Below are 19,143 nucleotides of genomic sequence, written 5' to 3'. Positions count from 1 at the left end.
TGAACTCGTGTATGTCTTTTGCTCCTTATTAGGGCCTTTTCATGAAAAGTTATGTCTTCGCAGGTCTGTTTGTACCACTCAGTTACTCACACTTTTATGAGGCTGCCCTGTTTTCCTTGGCTTGGGACGTTGTTATTTTCTCTATGTATTTTACCCACCGCTTTTTCGCTCCCCTGGTATGAACCGTTACAGAATTTCTTCGTCAGGAGTGACACTCGCTCCCGGAGTATCAGTCTATTAAGCCGAAGACAGGCTCTTTATTTGTTCAGCAAATATTAGCTTGACCTCTCAGGGCTGTAAAATCATATACATGAGATACAAAACAGAGAGGCCCCATTGAGATGATTGGGCCTTTGGGAGCCTTGTTAAAGTTTTCGCCAAAGACTATTCAGAGGCTGGGTTTCTTGCTTCTTGAGCGATTTACGCCAAAGCAAATGATTCATTTGTTTTCCTCCCCTTAAAAAAAATTAAAATCACAGCATTTAATTTTGCATTCAGTGCAGGGTGAGCACTTGACTCCCTGACAGTATGCAATGTATATTCCCCAGGAGAGAAGGTGGCACCTCTATGGACGCAGTGATAGAACAATGAAAATTTGTCATCCCTGCAGAGAACATTTCTGCAGATTTCTGCACTTTGTATCAATACAGTTCACCCTCTGTATCTACCGATTCTTTATCCATTGATTCCATCATCCACAGTTTGAAAATATTCTATGCACACACACACACATTTCAAAAAGCAAACCTTGATTTTGCCATTTTATATGAGGGACATAATTTTACTAAGCTATTGTATTTAATGGAACTTGAGCATCCACATATTTTGGTATCAGCAGAGGGTCTTGGAACCAAACCCCAAAGTCTTGGAACCAAACCCCAAAAGGCCCACTGTAATAGATAATTTATCAATGAAATGGTTGTTTTGTGCCTTCAAGGCAATTCTGAGTTATGGCAATATTTTCCTAGGGTTCTCTAGGCCAGATTTCTTTAAAGCTGGTTTGCCATTGCCATCAAGGGAATACTATGAATGTAGCATATCATGATTTCAGTAAGGCCTTTGACAAGGTCCCCCATGACATTCTTGCAAACAAGCTATTAAAATGTGTTCTAGACAATGTAACTATTAGGTGGATTAGTAAGTGGTTGACCAGCCGAACTCAAGGGGTGTCCAGCCATGGCTCCTCTTCTTCATCCAGGAGAGAAGTGACCAGTGGAGTGTCCGGTGGGGTTCTCTCCTGAGCCCAGTGCTATTCAACATCTTTATCAATGATTTGGATGAAGGAATAGAAGGCATACTTATCAAATTTGCAGATGACACCAAGTTAGGAGGAATAGCTAACACTCCAGAGGACAGGGTCAAAATTGAAAATGATCTTAATAGATTAGAAAGCTGGGCCAAAGCTAACAAATGACAACAGGGAAAAATATAGGATATTACACATAGGCAGATATAGGATGGGGTTAACAAGACCATATGTGAAAGGGATCTAGGAGTCCTAATAGACCACAAGTTGAACATGAGTCAACAGTGCGATGCAGCAGCTTTGGTCCAAAACACACTGCAGAAATAATCCAGTTTGAGACCACTTTAACTGCCCTGGATTGTTTCTGCAGTTTGTTTTGTGCCAAAGAAAGCCAGTGCTGTTAATTGTCTAGAATTATTTCAGTGTAGAATTATTTCATCTGATTAGAAATCTGATTTTTTTATTTATTTATTTTTACAAAGCTTAAATCCATTTCCTTCTCACAATGATAGTAGACCCATTGATTCGGTGGGAATTTGAACTATAGTCTAACAATATCTGGTGCAATGGGGAATAAAACTAACAAAACACATTTCAGCAGGTAGAAAAGTAATGCACTTCTCTTAGGCAGAAAAAAAAGTGAAATACACAGATATAGGATGGGGAAAACCTGGCTTGACAAGAGTCCATGGGAAAGGAATCTAGGAGTCCTAGTAGACCACAAGTTGAACACGAGCCAACAGTGTGATGTGGCAGCCTGAAAAACAAATGCACTCATTTCTTTGCTCACCACAACTGCTAGACCTCTGCAACTCTTCTTCTAGTTTGTTCATCCTCTCCTCACTCTCATGGTTTTCTCATGTTTCCTTATCGTCCTCCTCACCCTCAGCCCACAATCTGGTTGCGCTTCATGGAACGGCTCCAAGCCACAACTCCATGCAAGGCTGGCATCCCCAGCTGGTTCCTGAAGGCCTGTTTTGTACTTGGAGTGATGTATGGCAATTTTAATGAGACTTTGGTTGCAGCCTTAGCAGATGTGGAATGCAGCCCTCAGTCCAGGTGGGATATAGCCTTGGCGCTGTAAAATCAAATGCCCCCTCCGTGAATCCTTCTCTCCTGGAAAGGACAGGCAGGCAGCCTTAAACACAACCACCTTTCTAAGTGCTTCATAGGTTTACCTTTGATGACATGGCCCTCTTGCCATGTATGGGACCTTTTCAAGGTGTAATAGAGCCACTTTTGACAAGACCCTTATCTGGGCATTGAAGAAAAGATGATGATAGTTATCTTGTGATCTAAGTTGCTCTAAATTAATTTTGACAGGGGAATTAATTAATCAGCTCAAGGGAGCAGCAAGAAGGCTTTTTTGGTAACTTTAAAAAGCAAGGGTCTTTTGCCTGTGCCTACTGACCATTGAGCCGCATACTTTACACTGTGTCAGCATTCAATATAAAGGTTACACAATGTAATTCTGTTGGTAACTATGTCCTCTGTGTTGCATTGATCTACTTCCTCAGCCAAGAAGTGTTATTCATAGCAATAATCGTATCTGAAAGTTAGCAGCAACCCCAAGGTCCTCTGGTTAGCAGAGTCTCCCTCTTCAGCCACCCACCTTTAGTTGCCAGGACTCAAGGTTGCCAGATCTCAGTTGCCCCCAAAACCTATGGACTTCTTTCCCTGGGGGATAGCGATGTGTGTGAAATAGCCAGGATAAAAGGTTGCCAGATCTCTAGGAGCTGACCAAAGTCTCTGGGGACTGTTTGGCTTCTCCAGGTGTCTAGGTGGGGAAACAAATCTCAGGATGAGAGGAGAAAGTTCTGGTGGAGGAGAAGGTTTGACTTGATTGTGAGTTGCACTTTCAAAGCATGGGTACTTAGGCCTGTCCCCTCTTAGTAACACAAATTAATAGATGTAATACCATTGAAATTTCTAAAGGTTTCACAACCGTAGCTATCCTCCGTTGACAATGGCTCAAATCCTGCATCAGAGCTGCATTAATGGTGTTAAAGAACCCTCGTGTTGAATGGCAACCATTGAACCAAGAGATTCCAAATGTGCATGTACATGATCTAGATAAGGTCCAAAGCATTACCTTTAAAGCTCTACAAGGGTTGGGTCCAGTTTACCTATGGGATCACCTTTTTTCATATTATCCACCCTGAAAATTCAGATCCTCTAGTCAAGGGGAAATCAACTTCAGTCTGCCAAAACTGCCCAAAGACTAGTGCAAAAATGTGCAGAAAACCACACAATTTGTGTGTGAAAATGAAAAAAAAGTGTATTTCCGCTCAGAACAATATCGTGAAACACCTCTGAATGTGTGAATATCAGGTGAGAATTGTACAGAAATACAATTCAGAGCGAAAATTGCAGCAGAGGGAAACCTGCAGAAATCATTTGTCCTTGCATGCAGCAATGAAACAGAAGGCTATTTATTTCTTTATTCCCAAGTCCCCAAACGACTGAGGCCAGGAGGAGGCAGTGCAGTCCCCTATTCCCTTTCTGGTTTCACAGGAATTCAGTCACTTGAACCTGAGGCCAGCTGAGTAACACCTCCCATTCCCCAAAGCCTCTGTCACAGGTAGAGAGAGTCTTGATTCCTCATGGCAAGTTGCAACGACTGAAAAATTAAAAACCCACCCATTAAAAATCAATTAAAAAGGTCCAAGCATGCCAAAGCCTTCATGACTGCATAGTTTGGGAGCTGCTGGAGAAGAGGATCCAAGAAACTAGAAATGAGTGCCAGCAACATGAAAGGAAAAATCTGGTCTTTCCCCTATCGCCTGTTACACAATTGGCCAGGTGTTCTGGCTCTCCAGAGGACGTTATGGAGAACAGAAGAAGAGCTTTTTGGCTCAGAGGCTGAAGACTCAACCAGTTGGCCAACCCAACATCTTGGGAGGCTCTTCACTTTGTCTGCCTTTCTTGGTTCTCCCATGCATCGGTTAGTTCCTGTCCCAGTCTTGCCAAAATCATTCCTTCCAAGGGATTCCTGCCCTATCACACCCTTAAAGGGGCATCTCTCCAAGGTTGGGTTGGCATCTCTTTCTGCCGCCTGTCTAATCTCTTGGCACACCTCCTGCTCCTGTATATGACTACTAAAATTGAGGGTGTATTTGGAGGGGCGATAGATGACTCACTGGGCAAAGAGAAGGAATGGAGAGACATTTCCAGAGCTTGGGAAATCCCCTTTAGTGCTCTATGGCACCCAGAACCCTCTGGCCAGTGTGGTCCCTTGGATGCTGCTCAGGGCTGACCAATGTCATAACTGCAAAGAGGAGCTGCAAAATGTAGAGTATTCAAGAAAAATGCAGGAAATGACCAATTAAAATCTAACACTCTACTCATGTATAAGTCTAGAAATTTTAGTCAAAAGATTGACCCCAAAATGTGAGTCGACTAATTTGTGGGTCAATGTAAGTAGTGTACTTTAGCTCTTATTTTTGCAAAAGGAACCAACTTATTTTTTATTTTTAAAGGATCCATTTTCTAAAAAGGCAAGAACGTATTCTGTCCTGGAGGCACCGCTCCCCTCTGATCTCTGATCCCTCATCCATGTAGCCTTTGGGGTGAGCACAAACAGTTATGTCTGCTGGGATTTTGTAATTTCTTTGGCATTGTTTTCGATTGCTTCATCTTTTAGATCCTTTGTTACATGGCCCTTCGACTTTATCCACAAGGCATATCAAAATCTATAATTTTGGCCCCACCTTTGAAGCTCCTCACTAAGCTACGAATCCCAGGATTCCTTAGTGGGGATACAATTAATGGGATTTGTTGTCGTTGTGTGCCTTCAAGTCGTTTCTGACTTACGGTGACCCTATAAGGTGGACCTATTCTGGGGTTTTCTTGGCAGGAGGGGGTTTGCCATGGCCCTCTCCTGAGGCTGAGAGAGTGTGGCTTGGCCAAGGTCACCCAGTGGGCTTCATGACCAAGCTGACATTTGAACCCTGGCCTCCAGAGTCATGGTCCAATGCTCAAACCACTGTACCACCCTCAAATCCCAACTCCTTTAAAGCAGTTCTGCTGCCCTTCAGGCAAAGGTACCATATATACTCAACTATAAGTCGACCTCATGTATAAGTCGAGGTCAGGTTTTGGAGGCAAAATTATGGATTTTGATATGACCCTTGGATAAGTCGGGGGTAAAACTTAGGGGCATGTAACAAAAGATCTAAATAATGAAGCAAAGGAAAACAATGCCAAAAAACCTGCAAAATGATGGCAGACATAACTGTTTTAATTCGCACTAAAGGCTGGATGGAAGAGAAAATAGAGGGGAGTCAGTGCTTCTAGGGCAGATTGCACTCTTGCCTTGCATCATGGAATCGTTCCCTTTTTAATAAGAGTTAAAGTATAATATTTACATTTGACCCGTGCATAAGTTGACCTAGGATTTTTGGGTCAATTTTTTGACTAAAATTTCTAGACTTATACATGAGTATATACAGTACTTGGACATTTGGGGAATGGTTACAGCATCCACATTTGCCTTGACCTCATGGGGGAAGGTTTCTCCTTGTTCTGCCTTTGTTTGCAACTCATCTGGGGGATTAAAATGCACCAAGAAGATCTGTTTTCATTTCCTGGATTTCACATCAGGGACACCATAAAAACCACTTGACATTCACCATACGTCAGCAGGTTGCCGCATTGTGCTCAGAAGTGACACCGTGAGCTGAAATCCATCCCCCCCCCCAGGATGTGATATACTCCAGAGGCAGCAAGGAACACCCACTCCATTCCTGGGGAGAAAAACATCTGAGCCCAAATGCCCTTGGGCGAGCCAGGGGAACCCTTGCCAGCACTAGGGGCCTGTCTCCCTTCCTTCCTTCCTTCCTTCCTTCCTTCCTTCCTTCCTTCCTTCCTTCCTTCCTCTTTGCTTTCCACCCACCTTCTCAGACTGTGCCAAATGTCCCGCTCTCCCTTGCTTTGAGGAGGGGGAACAAGCAGGCTCATTTGGCCGGAAGTTTAAAAACTTTGGAAAGGGTTATTTAGAAATGGATTTCCAGTAAGAGACTCTGAATGATGGAAGGCAGCTCCGTGCAGCAAAGGTCAGATGAGTGATGAAGAGGGAAAAAGCAAAGCCCTTGCGAGAAACGCTTTTCAAAGGAGTGGAGAATGTCGAGAGATCTTGTAGCACCTTTGAGACTAAGTGAAAGAAAGAAGTTGGCAGCATGAGATTGCCTAGACTTCAGTATACTTCCTCAGATGCATATACTGCTTCTGCATTTTCCTACACACAGGATTTTGAATTTGAATTGACATTGTGTTACATATTGACTAGGACAATTATGTGATTCTGGAAGACTAAGGATATCCTCTATTGGTACATGAAGGCTAAATTCAAAGTAGTAGCAGCAGCAGCAGTAGCTTGACTATGTGTGTCTTTGCAGAGGTGTATTTGCAAAGACATAATCCACATCTCAGAAATTTACTGGCAACAGTTCTCAGACGCTGCTTTAGATATCTCCTCCCGGGGGAAACAGATCAATAGCCCAGACTTCATGACTGAAGATTTTTTGATTGCAATCCATCAATGCCAGAGTATGAATTATGATAAATGTGGAGCTGGAAACAGATGCAAAGGTTCGAGTGAGGGAATGGTATGAGCAAAATTGTTGTTTTGCTGGCAAAGCTTGCACCGTCTATTGACTGCTATACCTTTGGCAGCAGCAAAGTAGGTCATATATGGATGTACAGAGACAGGCTGGCATCCTCTTGGTGGCATATGAAGGTTTAAGTCTACTTTAAACTTGAGTACATATGTGTATGTGTTTGTGTGTGTGTGTGTGTGTGCGCGCGCACACACACACACACACACATATATTACGTTGGCATTTTCTTCCACTCTTTGCAATGACCAAAGGTCCCCTTTCCAGACTCACTGTTCAACTGCTGCAACTCTCCTCCCACAACCATTGTGTTGCTGATGGAGAGAAGGAGGAGTGCCTGGCTATGTCCCTGTGTCGAGGCACAGAACAATCATAGAAGCCTGGAAGAGAACCAAGGGCCACCCAGTCTAATGCCCTTCTGCCCTGCAGGAAGACACCATCCAAGCCCTCCCTGGGACAGAGGGCCACCCAGCCTCTGTTTCCAAACCTCCAAAGAAGAAGAATCCACCAACCTGTGAGGAAGCGTCTTCCACTGCCAAACAGCTCCTACCATCAGGAAGGCCTTCCTAATGTTGAAGTGGAAACTCTTTTGCTGTAGTTTGAATCCATTACTCCATTTCCTAATCTCTGGAGCAGCAGAGAACAAGCTCGCTTCATCCTCAATGTAACATCCTTTCAAAAACTAACAAGGCTATCATATCACTCTGTAACCATCTCTTTTCCAGGCTAAACATCCCCAGCTCCCTAGGTCTCTCCTCATAAGGCATGGTTTCCAGACCCTTCACCATTTTAGTTGCCCTCCTTTGGACATGCTCCAGTTTCTCAATGTCCTTTTTGAACTGTGGTGCCCAGAACTGGACACAGGATTATTCCAGGTGAGGCCTGACCAAAGCAGAATAAAGTGGCACTATTATTTCCATTGATGTAGACCAGCAGTTCTCAACCTGTGGGCCGTGACCCCTTTGGGGGTCGAACAACCCTTTTACAGGGGTCACCTAAGACCATGGAAAAACACATATTTCCGATGATTCTTAGGAACCAAGACAAAAATAATTTTATGTTTGGGGGTCACCACAACATGAGGAACTGTATTAAAGGGTCGCAACATTGGAAGGTTGGGAACCACTGATCTAGACACTACTCTCCTATTGATCATATTGGCTTTTTCAGCTGCTGCATCACTGTTGACTCACATTCAACTTTAGGTCTACTAGGACTCCTAGATCTCTTTCACTTGTACTGTTGTCAAATCAGGGCCTCATTCCCACTACATAATAAATTGGTTTTTAAACTGATCTGAACTAGTTTAAATGGCCCTTGTTCACACATGTGCCAAATTTTTAGCATGGTTTGCCGAGGGGGGCGCAGTACTAAACTCATTTAAACCAGTTCTTCCAAATCCATGGCATTTCCCACTTCCAACTCTATGATTCTATGATTCTTTTGAAATGAATTGATTCTGCACAAATGTGAACACGCTGTCTATATGAATTTGTTCCTGTGTCATGGTCCCCCCGTGAGGCAACTCCATGTTGAATCAATCCATTGCTGACATTAATGTAAAGTGAATTAAACTGAAACGGGTAGGTTCTATCACGGCTTGAATAGTGTGAATGTTGGTGCAAAACTGCTTCATCGATTCGACTCCAAAAATGATTTATTTTGTAGTGGGAATGAGGCCCAGGTGTCCCCCATCCTAGATTGTGCATTTCATTTTTAGAACTCAAATGTACTATCCTACATTTCTCCCTGTTGAAATTCATTTTGTTAGTTTGAGACAAGTTTTCTAATTTCTTAAGGTCATTTTGAATTCAGACCCTGTCCTCTGGGGTATTCACTACCCTTCCTAATAGTGTCATTTGCAAATCTGATAAGCAGGCCCTCTGTTCCTTCCTCCAAGCCATTGATAAAGAGATTGAATTCACCCATTGCAATTCACTGACTGCCAAAGCTTTCATCCCATTTGTCAGTAATTCAAAAAGTACTAACGTGAAGTTGAAAAAGTACTGTCTTCCTGGGTCTTAGCCCTCCTTCTCCCGTATCCCAAACCTTTGTGATTTCCAGTTCGTTCCTCCTCCCTCACACATTGGCCCATTATCCCAGGCCTTGAATGATAAGCAGTCTTTTCCCAGTATCCCCAATAGAATAGCAAATCCCATCATCCTGCATTGCCACACATGAACTCAACCATAGCAGTTAAGCATGGCAGGACCATGTCTGGACTATGAACTTTACACTGGAGACTGAAAGGAGATTTTAATGACAGCTGGAGCAGAATTCTTATGCGAGGGAGAAATGCTTTCAGTTTGCTCATGTTCCCTGATAAATAGTTATATTCCTGGCCAATGGTGTTAGCCCCCTGTCAACACTTTCACAGGTAAGTTGTGGGAATGGTCCTGGAATATGTAATTGGAAGTGGGTTGGTAAGGCAACTGGAGCAAAGAAACTGGTACATATTTCCCATAAACAACCTGCCCAGGAGGCACAATTTGGGCATCAAAGTTTGCATAACATCAAAGACTTGTGTAATCTTGTGTAACATGCAAAGAGGGTGGTGATCAAGGCCCATGGTGCACCGTGCTATCAAAGCAATCAAGAGTCATTTGTCTTCTCCTTCATTCCAGGTTATGATGCTCGAGGTTACAGTTGAAGGACAGTCCTTTGCCAACTGCACTGTTATGGGCACAAAAAGCGCTTGCGTCGGTGTCTGTTTTGGCCTTCTTAAGAGCCTCCAAGAGGCGCGTCGGGCAGGCCCTGCCTTTTTGCATAGCCCTCACAGGTGTTACTGTCTGGCAAAGGAAAAACATGAAAGCGAGAAATATTGATCTGGGGCGGAGGAAGGGGACTGGCAAGCACCACACTCCCTGACAAAGCCCTGAAGTGATGGAAGCAATACAAGCTGCCAGGTTGTACTCCCCTTTTTCAAAAGAAAAATCATCATCATCATCATTTTTATCCCTAAGGGATTATTTCCCCTTGAGGGTTCTTTTTGCTGAGGAATTTCCCCCACCAACTCAATGAATATCTTTCTGTCTGACTACCTAGCTAACCACACATTTCGTCTGTCTTCTCTATCCATGTATACTGTCTATCTGTCTGACTATCTGTCCATCTATCTATTATCCATCCGTCTGTCCATGTATTCTGTCTATACTATCTGTTCGTCCATCCATCCATCCATCCATCCATTAATCCATCTGTCCTCTCTATCCAGCTGTCCTGTCATCTATCTATCTATCTATCTATCTATCTATCTATCTATCTATCCATCTGGATGGATAGACTAGCTGGATAGGAAGAACAGATGGATGGAGAGAGAGAGAGACAGACAGACAGACAGACAGATAGATAATGATAGTTGGATAGAGAGGATAGAGGATAGATAGATAATCATCTATCCTCTCTATCCAGCTATCGTGTCTGTCTGTCTGTCTGTCTGTCTGTCTGTCTGTCTCTCTCTCTCTCTCTCTCTCACTCTCTCTCCATCCATCCAACCATCCATCCATCTGTTCTACCTATACAGCTCTCCTATCAGTCTATCCATCCATCTATCTGTCTGTCTATCTATATTGCTATGGAACCCCCCCCACACACACACACACACACACACACATTCTTGTTTTCACTGACAGGGGAAAAATCATTTTTCTCCACCTTGACCACACTCCAATGTTGCCTGGCCACATGTCCCAGTTTTATCTGTGAAATGTGGGAGGATGTGAAGAGAAGAGCTACCCTACGGCAGTTAAACATGGATGTCATAGATGCTTTGGCGAGTGAATGTTTGGCTGTTAAAGTAGCCATCCAATTTGGATGAAATTTTGGTTCAGCTTCTCGCCAAATGTCTTTGCTCTGTTGGGGGATTAGGGGATAAGGATAAGTTTAGCAAACCCTGCATCCCCTGCATTGTACTTTGGGGTTCCCAATATTTCATATCTCATATTTGGAAACAACCTGTTTTTGAGAGATCGATGACATTTCAGGAACACTAGGTCAGATTCCCAGGAGAAAAGGAGCATGTCCCAAAGCATGTGCACATCCAGGTAATGGGAGAATCCAAGCTAGATGGGTGTATCAGGTGCTTCTTCCTCCCCCAAAGTCATCTGCATTTCCTCTTGCACCTTGAGACAAAGGAGCTCCTTGCACCTGAAGAAGTAAGCCAGCCTCCCTGCCTACTTTCCTCCTGTTGTGTTCCCAAACAAACTTCTCTGTCCATCCATTTTGGGGATATCCTGATCCAATTGATGTTCTTGTCACTCTAAAATTCAAGCCATCATCCACCAGTCTGGAATCTCATTGTCAATTCCTGGGAAGAGCATCTGGATAAGAATCAAAGGGGAGGGAAACAACAAGGGTGTTACGGTGGGAGTCTACTACAGACCCCCAAGTCAGACTGAGGAATTGGATGATATCTTTCTAAAACAGATGACCACACAGTCAGAAAAGAGAGATGTAGTAGAGATGGGCGATTTCAACTATCCTGATATTTGCTGGAAGTCAAACTCAGCAAAATCCTCAAGGTCTTGCACATTCCTCACTTTCCTGGAAGACAATTTCATGGTCCAAAAGGTGGAAGAGGCAACAAGGGGGTCAGCTATTTTAGATCTGATCCTAACCAACAAGGATGACTTGGTTAATGGGGTGCAAGTGGTGGGATCTTTAGGTGGAAGTGACCATGTTCTCCTGGAGTTTGTTATACAGTGGAAAGGAGAAGCCAGGCATAGTCAGACACGCATCCTAGATTTTAGGAGAGCGGATTTCAGTAAACTTAGAGAAGTATTGAGGGTGATCCTGTGGTGAGAAATACTAAAAGATAAGGGAGTTCAGGATGGATGGGAGTTTCTCAAAAGAGAGATACTGAAGGCACAATTTCAAACAGTTCCAGTGAGAAAGAAAAATCGGAGGTGTCCCAAGAAACCAGGATGGATGACTAAGGAACTTTCAACGGAGCTAAGTTTGAAACGGAACATGTATAAGAAATGGAAAAAGGGGGAAATCACAAAAAAGGAATTCAAAGAAATAGCAGGCATTTGTAGGGGTAAAGTCAGAAAAGCTAAAGCGCAGAATGAACTAAGGCTTGCTAGAGAGGTTAAGAACAACAAAAAGGGCTTTTTGGATATGTCCGCAGCAAGAGGAAGAAGAAGGAAACGATAGGGCCACTGCATGGAGAAGATGGCAAAATGCTAACAGGAGACAGAGAAAAGGCAGAATTCCTCAAGACCTTCTTTGCCTCAGTCTTCTCAGAAAAGGCAAAGGGAGCTCAACCTGAGGATAATGGAGCAGAGGACAGAATAGGGGAATTTCAGCACAGAATAAGTAAAGAGATAGTAGAGGAACACCTTATTAATCTAAATGAATTTAAGTCTCCGGGACCAGATGAACTCCATCCAAGGGTATTAAAAGAACTGGCAAAAGTAATATCGGAGCCATTGGCAATCATATTTGAAAACTCCTGGAGAACAGGAGAGATCCCAGCAGACTGGAGGAGGGCAAACGTTGTCCCCATCTTCAAAAAGGGGAAAAAAGAGGATCCCAACAATTATCGTCCAGTTAGTCTGACATCAGTTCTAGGAAAGATTCTGGAGCAGATCATTAAACAGAGAGTCTGTAAACATCTAGAAGGCAATGCCATAATCACAAAAAGTCAACATGGGTTTCAGAGAAACAAGTCATGCCAGACAAATCTAATCTCTTTCTTTGATAAAATTACCAGCTTGGTAGATGAAGGGAATGCTGTGGATATAGTATATCTTGATTTCAGTAAGGCCTTTGACAAGGTTTCCCATGACATTCTTGCAAACAAGCTTGTAAAATGTGGGATAGACAAAGGAACTGTTAAATGGATCTGTAATTGGTTGACCGGCCGAAGCCAAAGGGTGCTCAACAATGGCTCCTTTTCATCCTGGAGAGAAGTGACCAGTGGGGTGTCCAGTGGGGCTCTGTCCTGGGCCCAGTGCTATTCAACATCTTTATCAATGACCTGGATGACAGAATTGGGAGCATACTTATCAAATTTGCAGATGACACCAAATTAGGGGGAATAGCTAATACCCCAGAGGACAGGATCAAGATTCAAAATGACCTGAATAGACTAGAAAGCTGGGCCAAGGCTAACAAAATGAAATTCAACACAGAGAAATGTAAGGTATTGCACTTGGGGCGGAAAAACAAAATGCACAGATATAGGATGGGTGACACCTGGCTGAATGAAACTACGTGTGAAAGGGATCTAGGAGTCCAAGTAGACCACAAGTTGAACATGAGTGAACAGTGTGATGCGGCAGCTAAAAAGGCCAATGCTATTTTAGGCTGCATCAATAGAAGTATAGTGTCTAGATCAAGAGAAGTAATAGTGCCACTGTATTCTGCTCTGGTCAGGCCCCACCTAGAATATTGTGTCCAGTTCTGGGCGCCACAATTCAGAAAGGACATTGAGAAACTGGAGCGTGTCCAAAGGAGGGCGACAAAAATGGTGAAGGGTCTGGAGACCATGCCCTATGAGGAAAGACTTAGGGAGCTGGGGATGTTTAGCCTGGAGAAAAGAAGGTTAAGAGGTGATATGATAGCCCTGTTTAAATATTTGAAAGGATGTCATATTGAGGAGGGAGCAAGCTTGTTTTCTGCTGCTCCAGAGAACAGGACCCGGAACAATGGATGCAAGCTACAGGAAAAGAGATTCCACCTGAACATTAGGAGGAACTTCCTGACAGTAAGGGCTGTTCGGCAGTGGAATGCACTTCCTCGGAAGGTGATAGAGTCTCCTTCCTTGGAGGTCTTTAAACAGAGGCTGGATGGCCATCTGTCAGGGATGCTTTGATTTGGATTTCCTGCATGGCAGGGGGTTGGACTGGATGGCCCCAGTGGTCTCTTCCAACTCTACGATTCTATGATTCTATCCAGCCTTTGTTACCTGACAAGATCGCCCACTGCTTGGGGCTAGATTTTAGGTATAAATATGGATCGTTTGGAATTGCTTTTTTAAATTTAAAGTATAAGATTCGGATGTTAATTATTTAATTAACTGATGTAGTATTGCAATACTGAAATTTTGTGATTGGTTTTAAATATATATTATGCGAATGGCCTTTGGCTTAAGCATTAATAAACTTATACAAATAAATAAAGATGTCACTTTATTTGTGCAAATGAGTATGATAATTGTTCGCACAATTACTCACCGTTTTTGCTTTATTTGCTTTATTGCGCTTTAATCTCTCTTCAATGCCAGAACTAGCCCCAGTGTGATAAACTCCTCTGATAGTCCCTTTCACTTTGCTTTCAGTAACACCAATGGTTTTTTTAAAGAAGAACTGGAGACAGACATTTTGTGTTGAAAACTAGTTTATTCCAATTTGTCAGACAGAATCTCTCCAAATAAATATTCCCAACCCAAAAAACTTCCCCAAAGGAAAAAAAGCATAAATATATATATTAGTCTCTGAATATTCCTCAAAGCAGTTTCCCAGTGGAGTGTGAATGCAGATGCTATTACCAACTCTGTCCTTGCAAGAATGGACAGAGCCTTTCTCTGGAGAATGCAAACCTTGTGTGAGTATAGTAGAGTTGATAATGGTATGAAATACATAGCTATTGCATAATAATGCGCTAAACCACTATGGTAAATGCACAGCAGAGACTCTTGGATACATTAGCAGAAACATCTCATCACTGAAGGCAAAAGCAAGTGAGAAAAATGTTTGATTTTAAACATGGATTATTGGTGCAAGAGCACTGAGCGTGTTTCCAGGCCACATGGTAAGAGGGACTAATTCACCTTGATGAAATGCTGGTCCCAAGAGACTGCCCCATGCTCCATTAGCCAGCTATGCGCACATAGTGTATGCCAGTCCTAGCTGCCATAGTTTTTTTTTAATACAGTGTGCACTGGTATATATGAACAGGATCATTTCCAAAAGATGTAACCAGGACTGAACTGGGATGGGAAGAGCCAGCCATGGTAAGCCATGAAAGAAATGGGATGGGAAACACCTGGCTTAAGGAGACTACATGTAAAAGGGATTTAGGAGTCCTAATAGACCACAAGTTGAACATGTGTCAATGGTGTGATGTGGCAGCTAAAAAGGCCAATGCAATTCTAGACTGCATCAGTAGAAGTATAGTGTCTAGATCAAGGGACGTTATAGTGCCATTGTATTCTGCTTTGGTCAGGCCCCACCTGGATTCCTGTGTCCAATTCTGGGCACCACAATTCAAAAAGAACATTGAGAAACTAGAGCATGTCCAGAGTCATACCATACACCATGCTGGCTCTTATATGAGTAAAAATTCAAAGCCTACATTCAATTGTCCATCTCAACTAGAGTGGACCCATTGAAACAATGCATTTACACAAGTCTTGACTTCCCAAATTCCCATTGCTTCAATAGGTCTGCTCTAGTTGAGATGAACAATCGTATTGAAGCCCAGACTCCTTGTAGACAGAACGCTATTGATTGTTCCTTGAGAGATGGATCCAGGGAAAGCCAGATATGCTCCTTCTAGTGTGATATTTGCAGGGAGGTGCCAGGGTGGGTTGAAATGGGGTGAGTCGCTTCAAAATCTAAGCCAACTGCATCACTGGCACAAGTTCCAAGGTGTGGCAATCATTTGGGAAGCACAAGTCATGAATTTATAGAATGGTCTGACAATGAGTCAGACCCTTGCTTTCCTCCAGGCTAATAAATTACACAAATTTGTTCAGTCTCTGACAGACAGAAGCTCCGCAAATCTGAAGCTAAATCACAATTCCCATTGTTTGAAAATGAGGAAACTTATCATGTGCCAGGGATCCTCTAGTTGGTAGCCCATGTGCTGTGCTACTGAGCTACACCCCTCACTACCAGCAGAGAGTGTTCTTTTTGGGGACTACATCTCCCCAAATCCCCTCTGCTGGGGAATTCTGGAAGTTGTATTCTCCAAAAGGAGCACTCTCCAGTTCTGCCACTTACATATCCAAATACTCAGCTTCAAGAGCTGCATTGCAGGAACTTTTGCAATGTTCCACATGATGCTGCACACAATGCCATCTAACACATACAGACAAACACACACACTGAACCTAGGATCTGGACCACTGCTCAAAGGCATGCACTCTCCAAGCATGCAGATCAGCATTGCTCCAAATGTAAAAAAACTATGCAATATTTCAGGAGTTCTAGCCATATAATAATATTAAACATAGTGCAAACTGGTAGCCCTTTTGTCGAGGGGGGAGGGATTGAAACAATTCTGGATTTTAGCCTCAAAAGAGTAATCCAAATGGCTAAATCCTGTCATCACCCCCCTGATAAACAAATTCAAAAATTTGGATAGCTCCTTAAACGTTCAGAGCAGCTTCAGCCCTACATCCAACATGGGAACCACCAGCCATCACTGATGGCACGGGTTTGGTTCTTTGGTTTCCTGGTGGAACCAGATGCATTTCAGACGGTCCAATGATTAAATGGTTAAAAAGGTGAGAAAACTCTCAGGTGTGCTAGGCCCATGAAAATGGATGGGGCATGAGGTAGGTGAGCCCACAGTATGATGTGTCACAGAGATCGGAACAACCTTCTCCATCTGCATGCCCTCCAGATGCATCGGACCGCAACACAATGTAGATGGAGAACGCTCTTCCGATCTTTGTGATGCATCATGGCATGGGCTCACTTACCACACACCTCTTGGATGTCCCCCATGTCCCATTCATTTCCATTATGGTCCATTGTGGTCCGTTGTGGTCCAATGTATCTGGAAGGTGCTCACTCAGGGAAGGAACCAGGACAGCCCATTCAAAGAAGCATTTTCTATATTAGAAACCCTCTTCCCATTTAGGTTCATCCCCATCCAATCCCCCAGAATTTGACATATCGATGGGATCGAGATCTATTTTGAGTCTTTCCACGTTGCCATTTGGATTCTCGCCCTACAAAGGGATCAAGCAGCTCTTTTTCTTCTCCCCTTTCACCAAAAGCAGATGAAAGTCTAATCTGTCCAGTTTTGCAGCATTTAGAAAGGCTGGACATTGCCTCTCCAGCTATGAAAGCGTTAGGAATGTGAGCAGCCATCTCGTTGTCATGCGGATTTCATCAGCCATATTGTTTTCGTGTGGAATTCAGCAGCCATGTTTTCCTCCTGTGGATCTGAACAGCCATATTGTTGTCATGAGAATTTAAGTGGCCAGAATGAGTCGTTTTTGTCATACTTTTCATAACGGTGGTAGCTGTGGGTTATTTTGCCCGTAACTCTTGTGATCATTTGAGAGCACAGCCTTCTTCGTATATATTAATGTCCATATACTTTTCTTCTTTTCCCCCCCTTCTCCCACTCTGTTTCTTTTTTCACAAGTTCTTTGTTTCGTTGTCTGGACTGGCGGTCATCTGGACTTCTGGCGCTTGTACCAGAAACATGTTCCAGTAAGCTAAAAAAAGGTGGTAGAAAGAGAAAGAGAACTTATTACTTGGGTTCGAATCCAACATATATAAGGAAAATAAACTCTTTAAAAATTATGCTCCACCCCACCAACCAAAAAATGACCAGCATCCCGTTGCATTTAAAACAAAAAACACCTAATTTATTGCAGTATGAGCTTTGGTGGAGAAGAACCTGATTCTTCAGATGAATCTCCTATTGCAAGAAAATAATGGAAAAGAGAAAATGAACCTCTCTCCAGCACTGCAACCCAGGAAAAGAAGACAAGTTAGGGTTGTACATCCCAGGAAACTAGATACAGACAGGATACAAGAAACCCTTGCAAAGATACAATGGTCAGATGGAATGGCATTATACTGAACCCAAGGTGTGGCTTTCCAGCAGAGGCTGGATGGCCATCTGTCAGGGATGCTTTGACTGTGAGTTCCTGCATGGCAGAAGGGGGTTGGACTGGATGGCCCTTGGGGTCTCTTCCAACTCTATGATTCTATCATCCTCAATGTGATCTTCCTTTAAAGCAGCGGTTCTCAACCTATGGGTCGCGACCCCTTTGGGGGTCAAACAACCCTTTCACAGGAGTCACCTAAGACCATCAGAAAACACATATTTCTGATAGTCTTAGGAACCGAGACATTGCTCCTCTATGGTTGGGGGTCACCACAACATGAGGAACTGTATTAAAGGGTTGCAGCATTAGGAAGGTTGAAAAGCACTGTTTTAAATATTTAAACAGGGCAATCATAGAATCATAGAATCATAGAGTTGGAAGAGACCGCAAGGGCCATCCAGTCCAACCCCATTCTGCCATGCAGGAAATCCAAATCAAAGCATCCCCAGCAGATGGCCATCTAGCCTCTGCTTAAAGACCTCCAAGGAAGGAGACTCCACTACACTCCGGGGGAGTGTGTTCCACTGTCGAACAGCCCTTACTGTCAGGAAGTTCCTCCTAATGTTCAGGTGGAATCTCTTTTCCTGTAGCTTGCATCCATTGTTCCGGGTCCTGTTCTCTGGAGCAGCAGAAAACAAGCTTGCTCCCTCCTCAATATGACATCCTTTCAATCAATCCTTTCAATCAATCATATCACCTCTTAAGCAGCTCTTCTCCAGGCTAAACGTACCCAGCTCCCTCCTGCATTGAACCAAGAAATGGACTCCATGGCCTCTGGGGGACCCTTCCAACTCTAGGACTCTATGAAAAGCAGCTGGGAAAGAGGATTAATCAGGACTTTTGCTGCTAAACTGCAACAGTTGGAGGTTATGTGGCTGTGCAGAAGAGGGAGCTTCAGCAGGTGTTGTTCGTTATCTGGCTGAACGACAAGCAACACCTGCTGAAATCTCCTCTTCTCCACAACCATTAAAATTACTGCAGCCCTCTCCAGTTCTTGGTCTGGGATCTCTATTTGTGTTGTGAGCGGTTGGCTCTTCCTTCCTCATCCTCACTTATGGGATGCTGGAAAGAACCTGTTAGACCCCTGCTTGCATTTCACCCAAAGTGGGCAAAGGCTTGTGAGTCCATCCTCCAAAACCACACTTGTGTTGTACCTTTCAGAACTGTATAAAGCTCAGTAAGTGGCTGATGTACAATCTTGTCTGGCATTTTTGGGAAAGGATGGTGCGTCAGAGTCACAGAGGGATGCTTCCCTCCAAATATTAAAAATAGTTACTGTCGCGTTCTGGGAAGTGTGTAAGACTTGTTACCAGAAACCACGAGGGATGGATTAACTTCCCTGTCGGAAGGAAAATAGAAAGCCCAGCAGGGTTTGTTTAATACCCCTCAAGGGTTAGTTACAGTCATGGCTGTCTTTGAATATGATCTATGACAGAGACGGCTTTGCTTGTTTATTCAGGGAAAGGGTAGGACTCACACAGGAC

General features: G+C 43.5%; 1 protein-coding gene across 1 annotated transcript in view; it reads right to left on the bottom strand.

Annotated features, from left to right (window-relative positions):
• Positions 1-17,180: 17,180 nt before the first annotated feature.
• Positions 17,181-19,143, bottom strand: part of LOC149320182 (chordin-like protein 2) — a 36,492-nt gene continuing 34,529 nt past the window's right edge. The window contains exon 13 of the mRNA XM_089508293.1: positions 17,181-17,260. Within this exon, the coding sequence (XP_089364419.1) occupies positions 17,181-17,260 (80 nt within the window). The remainder of the gene's footprint in view (positions 17,261-19,143) is intronic.

Source organism: Sceloporus occidentalis, unplaced genomic scaffold (assembly GCF_023333645.1).
Source record: "Sceloporus occidentalis isolate IW3139 unplaced genomic scaffold, rSceOcc1.0.p SCAF_2, whole genome shotgun sequence".
Lineage (NCBI taxonomy): Eukaryota > Metazoa > Chordata > Lepidosauria > Squamata > Phrynosomatidae > Sceloporus > Sceloporus occidentalis.
The sequence above is the reverse complement of the archived record's forward strand: the minus strand, read 5'-3'. Positions and strand labels throughout refer to the sequence as shown.